General features: G+C 53.5%; 1 protein-coding gene across 1 annotated transcript; it reads left to right on the top strand.

Moving 5' to 3' along the window:
* Nucleotides 1-4,025: 4,025 nt before the first annotated feature.
* LOC119112153 (squamous cell carcinoma antigen recognized by T-cells 3) lies at nt 4,026-23,205 on the top strand. The gene is made up of 17 exons (XM_037236202.1): nt 4,026-4,089; nt 7,913-8,027; nt 9,783-9,909; nt 10,219-10,323; nt 11,152-11,336; nt 11,860-12,081; nt 12,508-12,808; nt 13,590-13,766; nt 15,419-15,584; nt 16,083-16,229; nt 17,597-17,810; nt 18,675-18,918; nt 19,809-20,002; nt 20,525-20,675; nt 21,772-21,905; nt 22,255-22,400; nt 22,969-23,205. Exons 2-17 carry the CDS (start codon nt 7,920-7,922, stop codon nt 23,102-23,104), a joined length of 2,757 nt encoding a protein of 918 aa, XP_037092097.1. The 5' UTR covers nt 4,026-4,089; nt 7,913-7,919; the 3' UTR covers nt 23,105-23,205.
* Nucleotides 23,206-23,702: the final 497 nt, after the last annotated feature.

The raw sequence follows: 23,702 nt of genomic DNA, 5'->3' as shown, positions 1-23,702 counted from the left end.
TCGGCAATAAGAGCCCTTGCGTCAATTGGGGGGGGGGGGGGGGCAAATGCTGGGGTCAGAGGGCCTCCCGAGGCAGGGAGGGAGCCAATGTATGCTTTAGCCACTAAGGGTCTCAGGATCGACCAAGGGACCCTGCCCCGTGCCGCCAGAATGGCAGCCGGTGCTTACGCCGCGCTGGGACAAAATAGCCCCTCAGCCCGGTGGCCGAGAACAAAAATTAACCAATTGTGTCCTTCCCGCAGTGTCCCTTTCCCGGAAAAAATGGCACGCGTCTCATTAATAGTCCATAAGGCGGATCACGATAAGGTCAAACATGGAAGGAGGACATCCATGTTCGCTGAGAACATCCATAATTTTGCAGAACCATCTTCTGGAACAAGCAGCATGAAGAGTTTTGCGCCTGCGCACTCGCAACGTTAGGAGCTAGAGCACCAATGGCCGTGGCTGTATTTTCTGTTTTTGGCCTGCGCACTCGCAACGTTAGGAGCTAGAACACCAATGGCCGTGGCTGTATTTTGTGCAAAACCGAACTGCGTTGGCTGCTGTAGATAGCACCAGGCGCCGGACGTCGGGCGCCCAAGATGTACCGCCCTGGAATAATGCCTTCCAGAAGCTTTCAAAATCAATTCACACGGTCCAAGAATAAGATTGGGGCAGTTAAGTTCACCGCATAATTTTGAGGCTGTCCTCTAAACGTAGTAACAATTACAACAACGACATGAAGAATATATCATCTAGACTACTTGATACAGTGGCAACTGCTGCCGGTTAATTTAAGAGCCTTACGTGTTGGGGAACCTGATGGGTACCTATATGGAATATGTAAAGAGCTGGATTATGTAAAGATTTTGGAAATATTTGTTTTTAAAACACCACCTAATATTATTGCTTATACTTTTTAAGTCATATTTAGTTCCATTCACACTACTTTTAATCTTTTCGTACCATTCCATTTTTAATCTTCCAGTGCTACCATCAGATCTCAACACTAGTTCGCGGTGCTGTAAATGGTAATCCGTTCTTATTATCAATATAAAAATGGCGCAGGTGAAATGCACACACTGACTGCTTTCTACACGTGCGAATTGACGTCCCAGAGCATTCAAAAGTAATTCTTTCAGATGTGTCGTAGTTTTCGTTCGTCCTTTGACCGCCGCCTTGTGTTCGCCTTGTGTTGGCCGCGGTGTCAACGCCGCACAGCCTATGGAGGCTGGAAAGCCGAGCGGCGGGCTACTGTTTCGAAAACTTGCCAGCGCGCATGCCCAAAGCTACGCTGTACATTTTTTCGGCAATCAATTCTGAATGATTTTTGAATATTTCTAGACGAGCATCGGTTGACCATGTTGATGCAAATTTCTGATCCCATCTCGATTTATAAACTACGTTCACGCGGCCATCAATACCTCTGCAGAGTTAAGAAACTTCTGACAAAGTCCTTGAGTGTTGAAAAAGCTATTCTCAGAAAGAGTCAACTTAATTATTTTAAAACGGAAAGGCCCGCCGTTTTATTCCAAGCGGTCAGTGAACGGCCGCTTCTTTTAGTTCATTGACTTCAAATACAAATAAAATTGCATCTACGGTTAGTTTTTGGCTTCTGGCCCTATTAATGACGATGAATTAAAAATGAGACGGAGAATACATGTCCATTGAAATCAGGTGGATCATACCCAGTGATTTTTTTGAGCTGGGGCTATCACTATTAGTAAGTGGTAGTTATATAGGTACTTCGCAAAATTACTTTTATTTTGATAGTTGCAATAGTAGTGTGAATGGGACAAAATTTGGCTTAAAAAAGCAGAAGCAATGATATTGGGTGACATTTTTTGAAAAATCTACCCTCCGTGTCGTAAATAGCTTCCTCATACCCGTAGCAATATCCGTAATTTCTAAAAGCTTTATCTAGTCCAGCTCTTTACACATTTCATATCGGTACCCATGAGGTGGCCCAACACGTGAAGCCCTTTAACTAACCGACAGCAGCTGCCACAGCATCAAGTAGCCAAGACGATTTGACAGCCACTCGCCGCTAGAACTGACTTGACGAGTCATAGGTCACACCCACTGATGGAGGTCGCATCGAAAGGTGGTTCAGTTCATCAATGAACATAATATACAGCTATCCCCACTATCGCAGCGCACCCATTGCCTGTTTCTGAAAGAGGAAATAAATTCGCTAATGTGGCCTCGCTTATCAAGTTTAACCAACCAAAGGTCACCTGCACCGATATTAAACGGCATTGATCCCGCACGGATCCACGCCAGCCATACAATGCCCCTGTTTCTCTTCAGCCACAGCGTGCTCAATTCTCGAGATAGCACGGGTATGTGAGGCCCTATCAGCCTATCCGGCAAAGGTGAGGGCAAATGACGTCCGGCGGGGCTTAAATCAACAGACGCTTATTGAACAGAATAAGGCTTTTAGTGCTGTCTTGACTTGTTTTACTGCCAATGTAAACAGCTCATAAGGGCTAATGTTTCGCCGACACGAATTGCCTGAGGGCACCGCTCGATTGCCGAGTGCACAGTAAAAGCGGGCACAAATGCGCAGGGGATTGTTTATCCCTTGATTGAGCTGAAATCGTTACAGGATGCTTCTTGCAAAGTCTGAGCGCAGTCCACAGCGCCATTTCGAAGTACACGTAGTCGTTCGACTACTAGGGATAAAAAACATAGCGAGGGTTAAATCAGGTGCCTCTCCCAGTCAACTCACCCACTGCAAGACATCGAGGACAATTGGTCGCTGAAACATTCAAACACCAACATAAACAAACCAAACTAAAAGTGACATACAATAACAAAAAGTAAACCCTAACCAGTCGGCTTTGGACTCCACCAAAAGCTTGGTCTACGCGGCGGCACTTCGACTTACCAACACATTTTCTCGTTAGACCAAAGAGGATGCTTCCTCAACAAAATGAAACCAAAGGACCGTCTAAGTTTACGTCACAAACGCCACTCTAGGTGGATGCAAGCGGTGGTTGAGTGGGTTGCGTTGCTGCGGCGTATAAGTAGGAACTCATGTTAAAACGTTATTCACAGCCGATGATGCAAATACAAAGCAAAAGTAATTCTTAGCCTTAGACGTCGGCATCTAACTTCGGGTAATGCCTTTAACATGGAAGACATTTCTAAACGTCATCTGAAAAAACGTGAATGAAAAATGAAATGTCAAGAAAGAAATGCATATTCGCATTGATTAGCCATTGATCCGTCTACTTTTATATCCCATGTGTACGTTTTATAGGTGCTGACATTTGAACGGCATGAATAGACCGGCGTCATTGCATTATTTTCTTGTAAGAAGTTGCATGCTATGCAACATTTGCATTACATTGCAAATAATTCCGCTTCGGGATGCCTTTCGATTGATCTCAGATTTTCATAGGATATTTTAGGGTTGTGAGTACCGACCCTAAAGTCTTTTCGGATTTCGGTGATTTTCTGCCGGAGGTTTACTGTGCACCACTTAACGCTGCATGAAGCCAGTCACAGCAATTTTTGTGAGCCTACCTAAAAAGGTGCTAGGTTTCGGTAATTTTAGCAATTGGACATCATCTTTCGCGCACTGCCAATTAGTTGGAGATTGCAAGGGTGTGACCGAACATGCGCTAGAAAATATGTCCCCCAATTTCCCAAAAAGGGAGCTTCCCTGCAGCCTGCCTCTAATTTAGAATACACGATTTTCATACTTTTCCATTCAAAATGCTGTGCTCAAGTCCAGGTTTTCCCCATATTTCCGTTTGACCCCTCCCTCTCCCCACGGCCGATGTATTCCCTCCAATATCAGACGCGTGGTTGCACCCAGGACAGTTTCACCCATAGGTGTTTGAGTTCATATTCAGACTCGGGGCGGTTCATTTATAACATAAAGCATGAAGAGCGTTTTGATGAAGCGCAATCGAAGCGTGACAACGGGAGAAAAAAGTTGGGTCAGAACATTTCTTTACGATACTATGCTTTTTACTGTGATTTTGAAACCTTCATAATGATAGTCAATACGGCGCATCAAAGACGTCTGTGAGCGTCAACGTTTACCGACCGCCCGGTATTATTGTTTTGCGTTTTCCATGCATTGCGCGATTTCACAAGGTAGGGGGCCGACGTTTTGTTTGATTTTCATGGCTTTGAAACGGCGGGGATTTTTTGGGATGTAGTGAATGACGTGGGCATGCTTGTCCTTTGACGAAATTGGCAAGACCGCTTAACATAAGTAGCGCCCGGTGATTTCCTTCGAATTCATGGACCTTTTTGTTGAACGTTGTCACCGTCTCATGTAACTTTTTGTTGAACGTTGTCGCCGTCCCAAAATTGACGGAATGTATATTATATTGAACAGACATTGCAGCAATAATTTCAGCATGCCTGCCCCAAGTTGTCTTGCCCATAATGTGGCACGTGGTCTCCGAGAATATAGTTCATGCTGGTAATGTTCTAAGGAATCAGGCTGTTTTAATGGTATGGTCAATAAAGAATGCACCCATTATTTTAGAAGAATGTCCTGCAATCATCACTTAGACCTGGCCTCAGTTTTTGGTAGGCATGTGCAAGGTTCAGAGCATTAATGTTTTTACAGCATCCAGTTTAGTGGATTTATTTAAAGTTGTAACAGAATGGTCACCATAGAGTAGGTACAGTTGGGTCCAGTCACTCCTTGTTTCTAAGATCATTTTGACATTTTAAAGCTTGACTTCAGACTGATAATGATTCAGATATATTGACATCAAGGACATTAGTCTTCCCCTTTCAGCAAATGCTTGTCACTGGGGGCCAAAAGTATCAGGGAATATATCAGTCACTCTACATTCATACTCACTTGCTATGCTCAAAACCTTTATGTAACTGTTGTCATCTCTGGTGAGGCTAATATAGCAACCTTATTCATCCCAAAGTGTGAAGCACCCCCAAACTGACTCAACAAGTCGCACATGAGTGGGTACAATGCATACCTGGAGACATGCAGAAGTATTCTGTAGCTTCACCCCAAAACAGAAATATCTTACAGTAGGCACACATGGCAATATTATGACAAGTTAGATTATGGCAGACAGACAGCTTTCTATCATCACTCTTCTTTTGCTGAGGACACAAACACCATCTGACCCTACATACCCAAAGATAAACCTCAATGTCTGCACCTGCTCCACAGCATGTTTATTGGCTGTAATCATCCTTATTGCAAAAAAGCAAGAAAATAATTGTGTGCTGGTAAGACTTCTTCAGAACGTGCATGTTTCTAGGGGTAGAATCTAACGCAACTCTTCCAAGCTAACCTGAGCACCATGAGCCCTGAGATGCCACAGCAAGGTTTCAATTTTTTCAATGTGCTATGATATTTTTAGGGTTAATGGACATTAGAGCACTGATTTTTGAGCTAGCTGACCATCATTTAAAGTCACAGCCTGTATTACAATTTATATTGCTTAATATGAATGCATTGAGGTTTATACAGTAAGGCCTCTAAGGTAAATATGGTGATACTGGTGATCTGACCACAGCATATTGAGGATTACATTTTGGTGGACAATCAGGGATCATGCGGCTTGCTCTCACCAGTCTTTTTGTACATTAGAAGCTGGTCTGCTGTGAATCTTGACATCTTGTGGCACCACATGGATCCTATATTTCATTGCATAATCATGCTGAAGGTCACACTTAGATTTGCTGCAGTCTGGCTGCTTGAGGACTATTTTATTGTGATGCATTACAGGAGTTATGAGCATACTTCAGGCTAAGCAAGTCTTATTGTTATTGCAACACAGTTCCGAATCTGAGCTGTTTCAGCCTGGCTATCACACTTTTTAGAGCATAGTGTCTTTGCAACTACTGATTGCACATTGATGCAGTTTCCAGGAACAAGAATTCATTTGCCAAGCAAGGTGAGATTGTTTTTAAAGTGCAGCATTCAATTGCTTGCAAGCTACTTGATATTGTTCATTGACTTTCAACCTTGCAAAATCACCACACACACACACACACACACACAAAATGACCAAAATCCCCATTCAATTTACATGGAAATTATAGCATTCACAAATTGGAAACAAGATCTGAAGCACATCTCATAATTGGATCAAAGTCTCATGACTGGGTGGTAGAGCTGCATAGTATGAAGAGATTCTGGGGTGGGGAATGACATAAATCATGTTGGTGTGCATATGAAATGAGTTTGTAAATGCTCATGCCCTCTCACATGCAAACCATGCATCAGCCCTATTTTAAGGATTGATGTGGGATCTCAGCAACCAAAGCAGGTGAAGACATGAGACCAACTACACAGCATGCACAAATGTGTTCTTCACAGCTCACTAGATTTCAAAACTGTTCGACCTGTAACAACCTGTTCAACCCAGGCACTAATCGACTGAAAGGTGGCCCATGACGCGTTTTCCGACACTGATCCAAAACACAAGTCACTGTGGCATGAACTAGGAGAGATGGGGCCACGACCGCACAGGTGTGTGATTTTGGTCCGAGTGACCGACATCTACACAAATCGTTTGCGGTTTTGCAATACGATGGTGAGGGGAACTAAAACCGTGAATCATGGCAGAATCACCCATTCTGGCGATTGAACTGCCGGGCTTGCCCAGGTCCATACCAGCCAGTCTTCGAGTGATGTCATGTGCGAATTAGCATGTCAGTGCTTCATCAGTGGGCCCTGTCACGTTAAACCCTCATGAGGAGCGGATTTTCCACTGCATTAATTAACCCATCCGTATTTGCTGCCACAGATGTCTGGATCCGTTAGCTTAGTCCTTCCGCGTGGTTGCAACCATTTCCTCTCACATCTGTTGTTGCCTCGCTGGTCCCAGGCTGCCCAGCGCGACTTACTGCTACTATCGTACAGGCGTTTTCGTTGCAAAGTGCGACATTCAGTTATATCCTCACTATGTGCTTGCTTTATGACAGTAAGTTTCACATTGCATCACAGCAGCTTTAAAAAGGACCAGGGAAGATATATTCTTAATCCACTACATGTTTTGCTACACTGTGGGTGTTTCAGATGGGGACATCGGTGCAGTTTGGGTATCCCACCTTTGGGGTATATTAAACAAGAAATGCCCCAGTGAAACCTCATGACCAGTTAGGTAGTGCCAATGCAGCACTGTCAAGACATAATAAGGACATCATTTTTAATTATCTTCAAGTCCAAATCACGCTGCCAACGCTTTGTAACAGCGCTACGCCTGTTCTCTGCAGTCGCGACCATCTCCGTCTTGACAACCGCTGTGCGCACATCTACTGCTTCGAATAAGAGAACGTTTGCCATTGGTCCAGCGGGCGGCAATGGCCCGTGACCGAGAAACGAAATCTGAACCAGTGCGTCACTATAGACCACGTGATGCTCCCATTACCATTCCCAAAGCTCACCCCGAAAGCAGCCAATGTGGTAAACACCACATAGGGGAGAAATAAAAGCCATGGTATAGCGTTTCGCTGAGTGCGCGAGATAATGACTTCATGTTTGCATGTGTTTTGTTTAAGCAGAATGTTTCAAGCTTTCATAGCATGTATACATAACATTATTAACATTATTACACAACATTTTGGCACGTTAGTGTGGCAAACATTACGGAACACTAACACGTTGGAACGGAAAAATTGAGGCAAATGAATTGCATTACTCTCGGACGGTGAGCAGGGAGTCGAAGAAGATTTCTCCCGCAGGAGCAGCCACTTCAAATAGGGATTCTGAATTATTCAGAAGGACTTCGAGAAAACTGTAGTAGTGATCAAATTTTACGCGTGTGATGTGACAACAAGTTAAAAGTTCGAAAGGTGGGATGCTGGCTTTAAATGCCTCTTGATTCCTCAATTCGGCCCATCGCCTATGTTCATTCGATGGCTGACATGTCTGCGGGGCCCACTTGGTACGTGCAATGTGCCTGACAGCTTTCTTGGCTTGTTTTAGGCATTGAATGACCATGGAGTCAAAAGATGAAGCAATGTCCCAAGACAGCTCAGACAGTGATGACTCAATGCAAGATGATGCACAAGAGGAAGAGATTTCGAAACTCATGCAAGAGGTATGCTTTTGTTTGTGCATGCAGTGATGTCAAGTTCGTTGGAACCTGCATGGCTAGCTGCCGACTGATAATCTATGGACTTAAGAATGAGGTCGTCAGTCTAGAACCTTTTTGTATGTCATAGATTAAGGGCCAGTAGTGATATGAAAGCGCCATTAACGCAACTATTAACTAATTCTTGCCCCCATTACCATGGTGTGCAAAGTTATGCTCTAAAAAATCAACCATCCTCACACTGTGTGTGCCAAACAAAGCCAGACAGATGCCAGCTCCAGCACCGGAACACAATAAGACTCAAAAACAAGATTGCGTAAGCGTCGACAGGTCACGGTACGAAGTGCGACCGCGTTCCCGCGGAGCTGCCTTGAAATGCTATCACAGAAGACCTGGCTGCACAGCGCTCGGATGGCGACGCCCGGCGATCAGGTACCCCTCCCCCTGTTCGAGCAGCCTCGTCACGGTGCGGCAAAGTACGGCGCGATGACGTCAGCGCCCGGTGCCTTCCGAGGCGCGGCTCCTCCGCCGCCGCCGAACGAGGCGTGTGTCACGAGACCCCGCGGCGCAGCACTGGCAGACCGGTCGACGAAAATTAACGTGCGGCAGAGCACCACATGGTAGAAAGTATCACTGGAGGGCAGAGGTTTGCTGACGGGCTCAAACTTCCCAGACCCAGAATCCGGCTCGGGCTCCGTTTTTCACCGCAGTCGAGGCTTGTTGCCGTTAACAAGCCGATGATAGAGCAGAGCATAGCAGAACAGAACGGAACAAAACAGAATAGACCAGAACAGAAGAGAAGAGGGCGGAACACAGCAGAGCAAAGTAAAGCGGAGCAGATGAAAGCAGAGCAGAGCAGGGCAAGGCAGAGCCGAGCCGAGCCGAGCCGAGCCGAGCCGAGCCGAGCCGAGCCGAGCAGAGCAGAGCAGAGCAGAGCAGAATAGAACAGAACAGAACAGAACAGAACAGACAGAATAGAACAGAACAAAACAAAACAGAACAGAACTGAGCTGGGCTGAGCTGAGCTGAGTTGAGCTGAGCCGAGCTGAACTGAGCCGGGCCGAGCTGAGCTGAGCTGAGCGTCGCACAGAGGTCGCACAATGAGGCGGGGATTGGGGCCGGAGAGAGTCGCGGCGTCTGCAGAGACTGGCGGATACACAGCCCGCAGCGGAGCCGCGGTTACAGATCGGCGATAGACGGCTCGTGTTTTCGGACGTCACTCGGCCGCCAGCATCCGGACAAGCGCCGCTGCGGCGCCCGACACTGGAAGTGGAGAGGCCACCCGGTGTGCAGATTGTGGCGAGTCCTTATCTGAGCCGGTGCCATCCACAAGGTCTAGCGGATGGGAAGCGCTCTGGTGCTGACCAAGGTCATTAAAGTCCGTAGATGGTTCGCTTATTGCGATGGGTTTCAATGTAAGCGCCATGTCTTGCCATGCTGCCACAATCCCGTCCGACCCTTTCCCGCCCGCCAGACACTGATACAAATGGTCACAAGCGACGGCGATGCTTCAGCTCTGACGCATGTGCCCGCATGCTGGGATAATCTCACTGGTTTCTGCCCGCTCTGATGCACAAGCGCTAACAGGCAAGCATAGCGGCTTATCAAAAGCATTAGTCATACCGCTTTGTCAGTCGTCAGAGATCAGCGTCTCGAAACATTACCTGAATCAGGCGAACTCAGCCAGTGTGACTGTTTGAACGCGGCGAATGTGGTCACCTTTTTACGACAAATTTATCGTCTCCTTTCTGTTCCGCGCAGCTGGAGGCGTCGCCGTACAATTATGACTCGCACGTGCGTCTGCTCCACCTGCTGGGTACGGCCAACAGTCGTGAGATGCTGCGAGAGGCCCGGGAAACCATGAACAAATACTTCCCGCTCTCCCCCGGTAAGTGACCTCGAACTCGCCGAGCGGACACCCGTTCGGTTCGGCCCGCGATCAAGATTATCTTGGACCCACGTGAGATGGATGCTGTGTGGGACTTTGTCCTCTGCAGGGCATACGCTGTAGCGGGAGAAGTGATTTTAAAGACGCCTGATCGCGTGCTCGTACCGTTTTTTTTGTTGTGCGAACCGCTGTTGTGGTCTGTTTTCAATGCGAAGGTAGGCCCATCGCTAACGCACATTGGCTGGGCTGTACACCGGTTCGTGACGGGCGTGACGAACAGGACGCTAACCGTTAGTGGCGTGCCTACAGATCTGTGGCTGAGCTGGATCAAAGACGAGGAGAAGTCGATGGAGACGGACGAGGATCGCGAGCGGCTGCTGGCGCTCTGCGACCGAGCAGTTCGCGAGTACTCCAGTGCGTTGCTGTGACGCCTGTTCACCCATACATTGTGCCACTAATTCTCTCACTCACTGTCACTTTCTTGTCGTTACTACAATACCCACTCGCCCAATCACTCACGCGCGCACGCACGCACGCACGCACGCACGCACGCACGCACGCACGCACGCATGCACGCACGCACGCACGCACGCACGCACGCACACAAGCACATGCACGCACGCACGCACGCACGCACGCACGCACTCACGCACGCACGCACGCACGCACGCACTCACGCACTCACTCACTCACTCACTCACTCACTCACTCACTCACTCACTCACTCACTCACTCACTCATCCATTCACGTACTCATGTATTGATGCATCACCTTTTATAATTCACTAATTCGATTTATTCACAAGGTCTGTGCACATTGATGCCTTCCTTCGCAAAAGCGGCGTAAAACTTAGTGATCTCTCTTGCTAGCAAACCGTGAAGTGATGCTGCATGCTATGCCACATGAAAGGGCGCGCGCTTAGCGCCACCATCTACGCTGCATAGCATAAACTACCCGATGCCGCTAGTTTACCTTTATGTATCAGTTGCCGGTAGTTGCACATCTGTGTGACTGGGTTCCACTTGTCTTATTGCTACAACCCCTCCCCACACACACACTGGTCTGAGTATTACTGTTTTGTTGAGGATAGTATACCCCTGATGAAGACAATTACTGGATTGCGAATGAGTCCCTCAGGCACCGTCTCCCCGCTACAGTGCAGCTCTTGCACCCTGGCCCTGCGCGCCAGCGCGTGCCGGCGAGCCGCCTCCGCACCTGACCGTGATGAGCGGGGCCGGCAGGTGTGGACCTGTGGCTGGAGTACTGTCAGCTGGCGATCGGCGGTCTGGCCGCCGAGGACGGGCCGGTCCGCGTGCGCGCCTTGTTCGAGCGCGCGCTCATCGCGGTCGGCCTGCACGTCACCAAGGGCACCCTCATCTGGGAGGCGTACAGAGAGTTCGAGAATGCCATGTGCAGCGGCGTGCCGGTGAGCTGGGCGTCGGCGGCGGGCTCGGGAGTGGCGGCCTAAGGGCAGCGCAGCGGCGTGCCGGTGAGCGGAGCGCCGGTGGCGCCGGGCTCGGGAGTGGCGGCCTTAGGACAGCGCAGCGGCATGCCGGTGAGCGGAGCGCCGACGGCGGCGGGCTCGGGAGTGGCGGCCTTAAGGCAGCGCAGTGGCGTGCCGGTGAGCGGAGCGCCGGTGGCGCCGGGGTAGGGAGTGGTGGCCTTAGGGCAGCGCAGCGGCGTGCCGGTGAGCGGAGCGCCGGTGGCGCCGGAGTAGGGAGTGGCGGCCTTAGGGCAACGCAGCGAGGCGTGAAGCGCAGTGCGGTGTTTTCGTTAGTGCTCGGATGCCTCGAATGCTGAGGTTTTGTTCTGCTAATGTTATTATGAAGGGGCTTACAGATCTCAAGCCATCATTGTAATATTGAAACGCAGCTCAGTGTTTTGGCAATGTTGAGGCCCGGAGAGCGTCAGGGTTGGTTGTGATTGGGTCTCGGCCCTGTCCCCGGTAGCCTGGCGAGGAGAGCGCGGCGGCGGCGGCGCGCGACCGGGTGACGGCGCTGTTCCGGCGCCAGCTGCGCGTGCCGCTACAGGGGCTCGAGCTCACCTGGGCCGAGTACGAGGCATGGCTAGCCGCCGCTCCCACCGCCGCCCAGCCGGACGCCAACGACCGGCGCGAGTACGACAAGGCCTGCAAGCGGCTGGAGACGCTGCTGCCGTTCGAGGAGGCGCTGGTGAGCGGCGCACGTGCGAGCGGCGTTCGTCGCTGCCTTGGCGCATGGCGGCCTGATGATTCGTGTGTTTGGATGAACTGTCATGGTCAGGCTGCTGAGGTCATGTGCTCTCCGGTATGGACGCCGCGTGGTGGGTTGGGCTGTCGGGGAAAGTTGCAGCATACTGTGAACGTGGGGTATTTGAGTTGTTTTCGCGGATGGTATTCTACGTTTACATTGCTCCGACGCATTGCGCTACGGCTGTGTGTTTCAGCAGTACATGATCGTTGTTGACAGGTGGGTACGCCGGTCTAAAGTGAACAGGACCGCGGGAGGATCGGGGGTTCCCACGCGAATAGTGGCGACACTCGCTGCCCCGACCCTGGTAAAAAAGGAGACCCCCCAGCACGCTCTCGTGCCGGCCATCACCCCTGCGTTCCCCGGCAGACGAGCGACGAGACTGGCGGCTCGGTGGCCGCCTACCAGCAGTACCTGAGCCACGAGCTGGCGCACGGCACACCGGCGCGCGTGCAGCACGTGCTGGAGCGCGCCGTGCTCGACAACTGCCTGGAGCTGGAGCTGTGGCAGGCGTACACGCGCTACCTGGACTTCGAGCTGCGGCCGGCCAGCGAGGTGACGCTGGCCGTCCACGAGCGGGCCGTGCGCCACCTGGCCTGGTCGGCCGAGCTCTGGGAGCACTACATCCGTGCTGTCGAGCGGGCCGGCGCGCCCCTCCAGCGAGCAGAGGGTGAGCACGGCTGCCGGGGGCGAGAGGCCGCCCGGATAATCCGAGATCAGCCGGAGCGGCATGTGGGGTCCGATCTCTGGTAGAGGCGTCACGTCAAGTGCAGGAGTCAGCAAGTTGCTGTGTGTTGGTCAGCTACAAATTGACGGATTAAGTCTGGGATAGAATGATATTGTGCTCGGAGAAACGTTGGCAAGGGATGTTTAGTGTCGTGGCATTCCTGTCAAATACCTACATCAAGGGGTCAGTAAATGCGTGGAAAATACCTGACTTTCTGTTCATTATAATGACTTGCCATGCCCCCAGTGCCGAGCGACGTGCCAATGGTAGCTGGTGCCGTACCTTGCGAGTCTGACCGTATGACAGCGCGCGTCGGCGCCGGCGCCGTGACCGAGGTGCGGTCTGACCGCTGGCCGCGTGTGCCGGCGCCGTGACCGAGGTGCGGTCTGACCGCTGGCCGCGTGAGCCGGCGCCGTGACCGAGGTGCGGTCTGACCGCTGGCCGCGCGTGCCGGTGCCGTGACCGAGATGCGGTCTGACCGCTGGCCGCGTGCGCCGGCGCCGTGACCGAGGTGTGGTCTGACCGCTGGCCGCGTGCTCCGGCGCCGTGACCGAGATGCGGTCTGATCGCTGGCCGCGTGTGCCGGCGCCGTGACCGAGGTGCGGTCTGACCGCTGGCCGCGTGCGCCAGCGCCGTGACCGAGGTGCGGTCTGATCGCTGGCCGCGTGTCCCGGCGCCGTGACCGAGGTGCGGTCTGACCGCTGGCCGCGTGCCCCTGTCTCAGAGCTGGTGACGAGGGCGCTGTCCAGCGGGCTGCAGACGCCGGCCGACTACCAGCTGGTGTGGCTGACCTGGCTGGACCTGTACCGCCGCCGGCTCAGCCAGGACGGCACCAAGGGCGCCGATCTCATGGAGAAGATGCGGGTCCAGTTCAACAAGGCGTGCGAGCACCTTGCGCAGAGTGAGTCCCTTCTGGTCACAGCCGGTGGTGCAATGGGCATGGCGCGTTGGTGACGCACGGTATAGTGGCTGGTGTGCATTGTGTGTTCCGTCACAAGGACGGGGAGGAGGAAAGCACTGGTCGCGTCTGCCATGTACAAGAGGCCTGTTCACAAACGCAAGTCACTGTGGCCGGAATGGTATGCGTTATCCTTTTCGCAGAATCGATCAGCATACCTTAGAAACTCGAACTGTCAAAGATGTGACTCATACGTTCGCATTTGGGAGGCATTTGTGCATTTAGTAGAATCATGCGTTCACACTTACCTCCGTTATTAAAAGATCTGTTTCGGTGCATTTTTTTGGCGGGGATAAAAACAGGTTTGCTTGCTCAAGGCTCGAGTAGTTTTAAGTGTAAACCAGACATGGGGATAAAGTTCGCTTCGGTATTGACTGGGCTTTGCGAAGCCAAAGTTTTTCTCCAGTGGCCCCAGATTTGGCCGCGGCTTTCAGGTGTATTCCACGGCTGGCTTCGGTCGCGTCTCCGGTTTCGTGCCATTTTAAGTGCTATCTACGGCTTCAGGCTAGATTTTGGCCTCGAACAAGTTTTGCGTTATGGCTCCGACTTCGGGTCCAGTCGACTAAAACTACTTGGACTTTGTCATGCTGATTTTCTTCACTGCAGTTGTTTTTTTTTCTTCCCAAAGAGCAGTCTTGCTTGGCCCGCTACCCCGATGTCCCACACAATTTGTCAAGTGGGCGCAAAATGACCTCCGACGTCGGCGCACTTTTAAACTCCAATCATCATCATCACGACGCATGCACGGTTGAAGGCCAAAACCAGCCGGTGATTCTTAGGGACACTAACATCTGATGAATGCTGGGGAACGAACTTTCCGAAACGTTGCCTCCACTAACAGAAGACTGACGATACTCCGAATTATTTTTCATCCTCAATGCGAACACATTGTCTCGTTCACTCCGCAAAGCCTTGCAATGTTTCCGGATTCCATGCGGTTTTATCAGACGCAAAAAATGTTTTGGCTGCGCAAAGGAGCATTGTTCACTAAACCCGGCTTCTGCTTTGGGTTCGGCCTGCATATTTTTAAGATGGTGGTTGGCTCTGGCGTCGTGCTCCTCAAGTGTGAGGGTCCTGGCTTCAGCTTCGCGCGTACAAAGTCCGAAACCACTGGCTTCAGATTCGGCTTGGCGGAAACGAAGCCATTGCCTTCAGCTTTGACTTTGTTTTTATATCATTGTCTTTGCCCAAAATTAGGCTTCGAAGCCAGAAGCCTGACTTCATCCCCATGCCTGGTATTAAATGGCATGTGCATATGGCTGGGCGATTGCAACAACTAAGCAGGCGTATAATAACAACAGTTTATCAACAACAAGTTAACAACAAGAGCAGTAACCACAACGACAACAGGTTGAAAGCTTTGACGACTTTTGCTGCGTTCCTGTTGTCACACAGTGAATATCAGCTGTTATCGTACGCTATGTTCGGAAATACCGGGCGATCATGAGGCTACAGTAGCTGCTGTCTGTGAACTACGCGTGTTGCGCTTTTCACGTTCCTATAGGCTATCCGGACTCGTGGTTTGGCTTCATCCCTGCCGATTCCAACAGCCCCGGACCGTTGTGGCGCGGCTGACACCGGCGCCGCTGTTTCAGCGTTCGGTCTGGAGGGCGACCCCGAGTGCACGCTGCTGCAGTACTGGGCCAGCCTGGAGGCGGCCAACGGCCTGCTGAGCGAGGCCGTCGCCCTCTGGAACGACATCATGAGCCAGGGACACGACAAGTCGGCCAGGATGTGGCTCCAGTACCTGCGGCTCGTCCAGTCAGTCCCGCTCTGTGGTGCCCCCCCCCCCCCCCCTCCCAGCGAAAAGATGTGGGGTGTGAGGTGCATGGTGCGATAACCAAAAGAGCGGGAAGCGGGGATGTCACACTTTCCAGTTTCAGTTTTATACAAGTTATCTCAGCTATCGCTGTTTCTATCACGGCTTTGTCGCTTCTGCCACCATGGGCTATCAACTGAGTCTGAGGATAAACACACATTGTTGTGCTAATGGACACAGTCCCGTTTCATTCGATGCTCTTATAACGCAGCTACACGCAGGTTTGTTTCATCCAGTTACGGTCCGACGGTGCTCGTCTCCACAAATCCGAACCTGTTCTCTTGGCTCAAACGTGAGCACGTCGCCTGGTGTGACGGGACCGGCGTGCCGTTAACTCCGCATCGTCTGTGAGCTGACCACGAGCGGCGCGTGCGGTGTCCTCACGGGGCGCTCGGCCGTGCCTGGCATGTGACCTATCCTCCGGCTGCGGCTGCGCTCAGGCGGTTCGGGACGCCGGAGCAGCTGCGCAAGCTGCTGGTGCGCGCGCTGGACCGCACCGTGGACTGGCCAGAGAGCGTGTACGAGCTGTGGGCGGCGTTCGAGCGCGAGCGGGGTACCCTGCAGACCTGGGACGAGATGACCTACCGGTGAGACAGGCCGGGCACGGCGCCGGCTGGCGGGGCTTTGGGCAGGGGATCTGCGGCTGGCTGAATGGATTATGCGTGACTGACTGGACGACATGTAGGACTGCACTGGATATGTGGTGCGTGTTTGTTGGATGTGACATGCGGCATAATAATCAGATGTAAAGTTACGAGGTCCGTTTAAAAAGATGTGAGACTACGCCTTTAAAAAGCAGAACACGTTCCTGATTTAAATTTGCTCGCCATTCCTTTTGAAATGATGGCCTCGCGCAGCGATACACTCCTCGCGGCGCTTTAGCCGCGCTTGAAACGCTCCCTGAAGATTCCGTTTTTTAAGCGCTTGAAGCACCATGTGCGATTCTCGCTGAATCTCCTCGCCGATTTTAAGACAGTCATCTTTTAGTTCTAACTTTATCTTGGGGAAGAGGGGAAGCCACAGGGAGCCAAATTCGAGGGGCAGTACAAAGTGAAGGGAGGATGATGCTTTCGGTCGGGCTAAAAAACTCACGTTTTCAACGCACTGAGCAATGTTGGGGCGCCGGGCATAGGTCGGTGGCCTGTGCCAGGTGCTCAGGTCAGTTTAAGTGACCTCTGAGCGCTTGGCACAGCGTGTGACGGAGAGCAGTCTGCTTCTTTTCTTGTTCCACTCGCGGAGCTATGCCCCTGAATTTGTCTCCGGGTCAGCCTGCTAACGCTGAGTCCTACTGTGCCTTGCTGAGGCGTCTGCGGGCGAACAATCGGCGCAAACGACCTGGAATGGGGCGCAATGACAATTGGGGGGCTCACGGTCGACAACAAAGCCACTCGGTGTGTGCAAAGCGCGCAAGTTTTTGCGCTGCACCACACTGTCGGGGCTGCTCACCTGCCCTACTCGCCAGATTTGGCGTCCTGGGGCGACTTCTCTTCCCCATCATAATACTGCCAGCTGTAGGGCAACCGTTTTTACACGGACGGGCTGATCCGCGCGGAATAACGCATGGTGCTTGACCCGCGTAAACAGCGGCACTTCCAGGAACGCCGGGGGTGGTGAAGCACTGCAAATGGTGATTGCTTTGAATGAATGGTGACAAAATTCAAGCCAGTACTGCAGGATGTAAATTGTACCACACGTGAACGAGTAAAGTGCGACTGTCGTGCTTATCAAACAGTTTGAGTGGATGGACGTGAAGTTCTTGGCAATGCATATGAGGAATAAGTAAGTGTTCGTGCCATACTAGGCATTCACACTGGGCATTCCCGCCTTGTGCAATGTTGGTGGGAGCGGTGCTATGAGCGAAACTCGGCAGGGTAGCAATCTTTATTTGTTCCTTCCATGCTCAGCTCTCACAGGTCCGGTGTATGCTTAAAAATAAACGTTATCCTCTTCACAGTTACCGTGTCCGTATGAATCGTATCAAAGCCCTCCGAGCAAAGGAGGCGGAAAAAGAGAAGATGGAGCTGGACAAAGCGGAAGCAAAGGTTGAAAAGAAGAAACAAAAGGATAAAGAGTGGAGGAAAAATAAACGGCAAGAATTGAAAACCGCTAAAAGTGCTGCGAAGGAGCTTCCCGCGAAAACAGAAAACACCAGTCCACAAAAGAGGAAGGTAAGGACTTGTCATGACATAGCTTGATGCCCCTGGAAAAGCTAGACGAAGTTTGCTCAAACTAGCGGGAGTTATGCCTCCATGCGATATTTCTTAGGTGCGTCGGGGAAGCGCCGCCCCGGGTAATTATATAGCGACCCTTGGAGGAACTGCGTTACGTTTGACAGCGGTTTCAGAAGGCCCTCAGTGCGATTTGCTAGTAGTTATGGGCGGGCTATCAATCTGAGGTGTTTCCCGTCCTCCTTTAATATCCGTTTCGCGGGAGCGGGTAACAGTGGGATGTCGGGGTAACTCTCTGAGCGGATGCAAACGAACTTAAAGAGATACTTAATTGTAGTGCTAATGGACAGTCTTATTGGGTTTGGAATGACGTGGCCACGGCGAGAAGCGGCGATTGCAAGCTGTGACGAGGAGCTGATTCGCAGTAAAGCTCAAATTAGGTTGTCACCGCCAATTGAGTGCGATGTTTGGGCTGTAAAATACGGACATGCGAACACGTGTGCTAATGTTCAGTGAGATGGGCTCTTGCTGCATGTTGGCTAGTGCTCCTTGAGCTGTGAATTCTGGAGTTCTTATGCTACAAGCTGGTTCAACTCACGTGAGATGGTGAAGTTGCCGGGATATTTATCTAGATGGATATTGATCTAGGTGGAATTTGTCGAGATATTGACCCTTGTCTCTTCCGTGCCACGGGAACGCATAATGAGTGTCCACGGGTTCTACGGCTATGAGATGGGTAGAAACTCTCTAGCCTGCCATTACATGTCACGGGGCTGCGTGAGTCACCCGCCCATGTTTGTTGTTATGTTACGGCATCCGCACTTCCATGCTGAGCACCTGACTGACCGCGAACGTGTGCCGCAGCTGGAGGCGGATGATGATGAGATGCGGCCGGCGCCTGCCAAGAGGACCGACGCCAATGGCGACCGGCCGGCCCCGCCGCCCGGCTTCAAGCCGCCTCCGCCGCCCGGCTTCAAGCCCCCTCCGCCGCCCGGCTTCAAACCGCCCCCGCCGCCCGGGTTTAAACCACCCCCACCGCCTGGCTTTAAACCGCCGCCGCCGCCGAGCGAGACGCGGGAGGACGAGCGGCGGGACCGACCGCCAAAAGGTGGGCTGGGTGGGGTTGGGGAGGGGGGAGGGAGGGAGGGAGGGAGGGGGGCGGATAGGTACTGATCCGCGACCGATGCTGGCGTCCGGCTGGCGTTATGTGTGTTCACAAGCTGAGAAACACCGTTGCTGACCGGCGTAGTTCCTGTTATTCGATGAATCGCCATTGTTTTTAGCTCATAGAAAAGCAAACATGCCGCGAGCTATTGGCCAATGGGCATTAGTTCACACAAGGCGGAAGTTCGGAGCTCAAATGAAAATAGTGACCCTGAAACGCAGGCTTACATTGTTGCACACATTCTGTGTTCGCGAGGAACGTTATTCCGCTCATAACAGAACCCGTAATTTGTTGGATGCCGCATCTCCCCTTGCCATGTCGGCTGATTTGCGCAATGAAACGAGTCGGAGAATGCTGAATGACTTCAGCACGTATTGATCATGTTACTAACGTCGTGAAATGTCCACGTAGATGGTGATCGAATGTGCTCGTCCAGCCATTTCTGGTCCACGACGGTACTTACTGCCGGATGATGTTACCGAGGTCCTTGCCAATTGTACTTGTGTTTGGGGTACAATGTGCGCCCACTCCCCCCCCCCCCCCCCCCCACATTCACGCACGCATCTAAAGCCACGTATGGATGCGGTGACTCCAAGTTACGTGCCATCACTCAACGATTGGGTGTCAGTCCCCGCGCCAACGCGTTCGCCTTGGCCGCCCCGTGGTGGCCGGGAAGAGCACGACTCCCCTCCACCGCCTGACCCGCCCCCCCCCCCCCCCCCCCACCCTACCCCATCAGGTGACGAAGGCGGCGGCACGGGTGACGTGGAACGCGCTCCCCTCCACCGCCTGACCCGCCCCCCCCCCCCCCCACCCCCACCCTACCCCATCAGGTGACGAGGGCGGCGGCACGGGCGACGTGGAGCGAGACTCGCGCACCGTGTTCCTCAGCAACCTGGACTTCGCCACGGACGAGGCGCGCCTGCGCAGTCACCTGGCCGACGTGGGAGACATCACCGATGTGCGCCTGGTCAAAGACTACAAGGGCCGCTCCAAGGGGTTCGCTTACCTCGAGTTCTCGACCATTGTGAGTACGGGATGTGCCGGTGTGCTGGCCTTAGGGTGACGCCGAACGCCACGCGCTCAGGCCAACGCGTGTTGTTCGTCTGTTTTACGTACTAGCGCGTGCTGTTCAGGCCAGCGCAGTCTGTTGTTCTGTTTCACATGTCACACCGTGCGGGGATTCATAATCGCTATAATTATGAAAATTTTAGCTTTGGGGGTGGTTAGAACAGGACAAAGAATGCTATGATGAGTTGCCGTTGGCACAGGAGTATTACTACTCTTGCCTTCACGTTTCAGTGTTTGTGTATCCACGCAGGCGGCGGCCGAAGCAGTGCTGCAGTGATAAACACCACAGTATCATCTGGCTCCCGTCGTGCCTGTGGCCTGCCGTTGGCTCCCTCCCCTGAGCAAGTGTGCTGTGTCCGCGCAGGCGGCGGCCGAAGCGGTGCTGCAGTGATAAACACCACAGTATCATCTGGCTCCCGTCGTGCCTGTGGGCTGCCGTTGGCTCTCTCCCCTGTGCAAGTGTGCTGTGTCCGCGCAGGCGGCGGCCGAGGTGGCGTTACAGCGCGACCGAGCTCCCATCGACGGCCGGCCCTGCTTCGTGTCGCGGCTGCGGCGCGGCGCGCAGCAGCAGCCCCAGCAGGGCTTCAAATACAACACCGGCCTGGAGCGTAACAAGCTGTTCGTTCGAGGTGAGCGGCGCCGAACGCAGCCAGTCAGCAGGGTCATGGTGGCATCGGCGTCCTGCCGTCAGGAGGGCAGGCGCACGGCCGTGTCTTGTTAACGTTATGGTACCCTAGCTTTTGAATGTCATCGCCTGTTTTACCGCCAGTGGTCTTTCTCTACCGACGTATGTCGTCAGGAATATTCTGAGATTCTTATTAAATGTATGGACCCTACGATGAGCGGGGGGGGGGGGGGGCTGGGCGTCCCTTCACCCATTTAGCCGGCATTGAACGTCATGCCCATGGCGTTGCATTTAGCAGCAATCTGTCCCACCCTGGCCGCCTGCACTGATCAGCGGCCATCAGCGATCGGTTGCGTCTCAGCCTACACACGATCTTCAGCAGGCGCAGGCCTGTGCTGGCGTGGTAGGCCACCAGCGCTTTTCGGTGTGCGCCAGCTGGTCGTTGGCAGCTATCCTGGGGTGCACCGCCGCCGTGTCTGGGTGTGTGCGTCGGCTGGTCAATGACCGCCGGCAGCCGTCCGAGGGTGCGCGACCGCCGTGTCTAGGTGTGTGCGCCAGCTGGTCGGTGACCGCTGGCAGCTATCCGGGGGTGCGCCGCCGCCGTGTCTGCGTGTGTGCGCCAGCTGGCCGGTGACCGCCTACAGCTGTCTGAGGGTGCGCGGCCGTCGTGTCTGGGTGTGTGCGCCAGCTGGTCGGTGACCGCCGGGAGCCATCCTGGGGTGCGCCGCCGCCGTATCTGCGTGTGTGCGCCGGCTGATCGGTGACCGCCGAGAGCCGTCCTGGCGTGCGCCGCCGCCGTGTCTGCGTGTGTGCACCGGCTGGTCGGTGACCGCCGGCAGCCGTCCTGGGGTGCGCCGCCGCCGTGTCTGCGTGTGTGCGCCAGCTGGTCGGTGACCGCCGGCAGCCATCCGGGGGTGCGCCGCCGCCGTGTCTGCGTGTGTGCGCCGGCTGGCCGGTGACCGCTGGCAGCCGTCCTGGGGTGCGCCGCCGCCGTGTCTGGGTGTGTGCGCCGGCTGGTCGGTGACCGCCGGCAGCCGTCCTGGGGTGCGCCGCCGCCGTGTCTGCGTGTGTGCGCCGGTTGACGCTCCGGACGCCTCCAGGCCTGCCGTTCAGCGCCACCGCAGACGACCTGCGGCAAAAGTTCTCCACATTCGGCGAGCTGAAGGACGTGCGGCTGGTCACCTTCAGAAACGGCCACTCTAAGGGGCTGGCCTACATCGAGTTCAACGAGGAGGTGAGCATGCCGCGACCGCTCACGGTCGGCAGCAAGCCTTCACGCCGGAGAATCTACACGGCGTGAGATCCCATTAACGCAAGACAATGATCGCCTCCTCATTACCCCCCGCAGTTACGGCTGTCATGAAGATGGTCATACGATGATACGATAATGTTCTTGGCTTCCTGAGGGACGAAGCAAACAAACGCGGAATGGTGTAATCTTGTCCCCAGTGTGATCAGAAGCTGCGAGTGTATCTCATTGCCGCACCGCGGTTCGCCTCGCGCTTCGGCTATCGTTTGCCAGCTGGCGTCGGGTCTGTCCGGCCCAAGCGACTCCCCTCTCATGTCCCCGTCGTGCCGGACAGGCGGCCGCGGCCGAGGCGCTGCTCAAGACCGACAGCACCGTCATGGACGGCAAGACCATCAGCGTGGCCATCAGCGATCCTCCCAAGGCCAAGGGCCGGCCGACAGAGCAGCGCTCGCTGGGACCGGGCGGCCGCGGCGGCGCCAGGTGAAGCCATTCTCCTATCAGCCGGCCGGCGCATGTACCTGTGCTGTGACCTTTTTCAGCTTACCTTTTCACATGCGGCGCTTGTTGATTTTGCGGACCGTTTATTTTCGAAGACCGATGGTGTGCTTGAATATTTCGGTGATCATAAACTACTCAGGCTCACCTGACTTCGTCTTAGACCGTTTATTTTTGCCAGTAAATCACACAGCCGACCCGGTATGCGGAGGCTCAGGGGATCATTGCTGTCGTGAAGTTGTGCCAACGGTTTCCACAGTATGCAGGGTGCCTCCGTGGTCCAAGATATCGGCCACGAGTATTGCCGGCTCCTCTTCTCCCCCCCCCCCCCGAGCCTTGTCCAGCCGGTGAAGTCAGCTCGGAGTCCAGATATTGTCGAGCGATCCGCGGTGGGCAACAGGCAGTCACGAGGCGATATATTTCTGCGCGGAGTGACAACTCATCCCAAAAGTCAGCTCAATCCAGGAGGCTCAGGCTTTATTTGTAAAAGCGGCTGCGCAGTAGTTCGATCTTGGCGCACTTTAATGGCGACGCCCGTGTGACCATGTTTCAGTCGCGGACGGCTTCAGGTCGCCTTCGTGCCCCGAGCACTGCAGAAAAAGGAGGCGCCGGCCGAGTCGGCCGCGCCCCAGGCGCCGACGCCCAAGAGCAATGCCGACTTCCGCGGTCTGCTCTTGTCCAAGAAGTAGGCGGTGGTCTGCCGTGACGGGGAGCTGTCTCACAAGTCTTTGCTCCCATTTGCATCGTAGCTGACAGTTGATGTGCAGCCAATACAGAGCGATCGTTTGTAGCACATTTTTTCGTTCTGACTGGTTTGCAGTGCATGCGCTGACCTTCGTGGGGACGGGTGTAACTGGACGCTGCTACTTAACGGTGAATGCGCCGACAACCCGGAACAAATGTGATGCTTTGGTTGGAGCCATCTGGACTACGAAGATCGGCCCGAGGCCAATGGAGGCGATGTCTCATATATTTCATGCGAAAAAGCTCATGTCAGTGAGTGGTAGACTGACCAGCTCACAGTGCAAAGATAAAATGCTAAAAGTGTGCATACAGGCACATGAATCACAGTTTAATCACTCATATGAGTCGCTGCAGAGGGCAGCGGGTAAAACCATGGCGAAAAATGGCACGAGACGGCGTCTATGTCAGTCCAGTCTGGCGCCATAGGGTTATGCTCAGCATAGGATGGTATAAGCCGCAAGGACGACCGTTGTGGACACGCTGGAGGGTTCTGAGCCTCCAGCTGCTGGAGTGATCTGTAACAGGTCCGCGCTGTCTCGAACG

This window comes from Pollicipes pollicipes, unplaced genomic scaffold (genome assembly GCF_011947565.3).
Source record: "Pollicipes pollicipes isolate AB1234 unplaced genomic scaffold, Ppol_2.1 Scaffold_7261;HRSCAF=8764_pilon_pilon_pilon, whole genome shotgun sequence".
Taxonomy (NCBI): Eukaryota; Metazoa; Arthropoda; class Thecostraca; order Pollicipedomorpha; family Pollicipedidae; genus Pollicipes; species Pollicipes pollicipes.
The sequence above is the reverse complement of the archived record's forward strand: the minus strand, read 5'-3'. Positions and strand labels throughout refer to the sequence as shown.

Coding starts and splice junctions, on each gene's coding strand:
- LOC119112153 (XM_037236202.1), top strand. CDS start 7,920: ATGACCATGGAGTCAAAAGATGAAGCAATGTCCCAAGACAGCTCAGAC. Junction 16,230..17,596: donor TGGGACGAGATGACCTACCG/GTGAGACAGGCC, acceptor TCCTCTTCACAG/TTACCGTGTCCGTATGAATC. Junction 22,401..22,968: donor GGCGGCCGCGGCGGCGCCAG/GTGAAGCCATTC, acceptor ACCATGTTTCAG/TCGCGGACGGCTTCAGGTCG.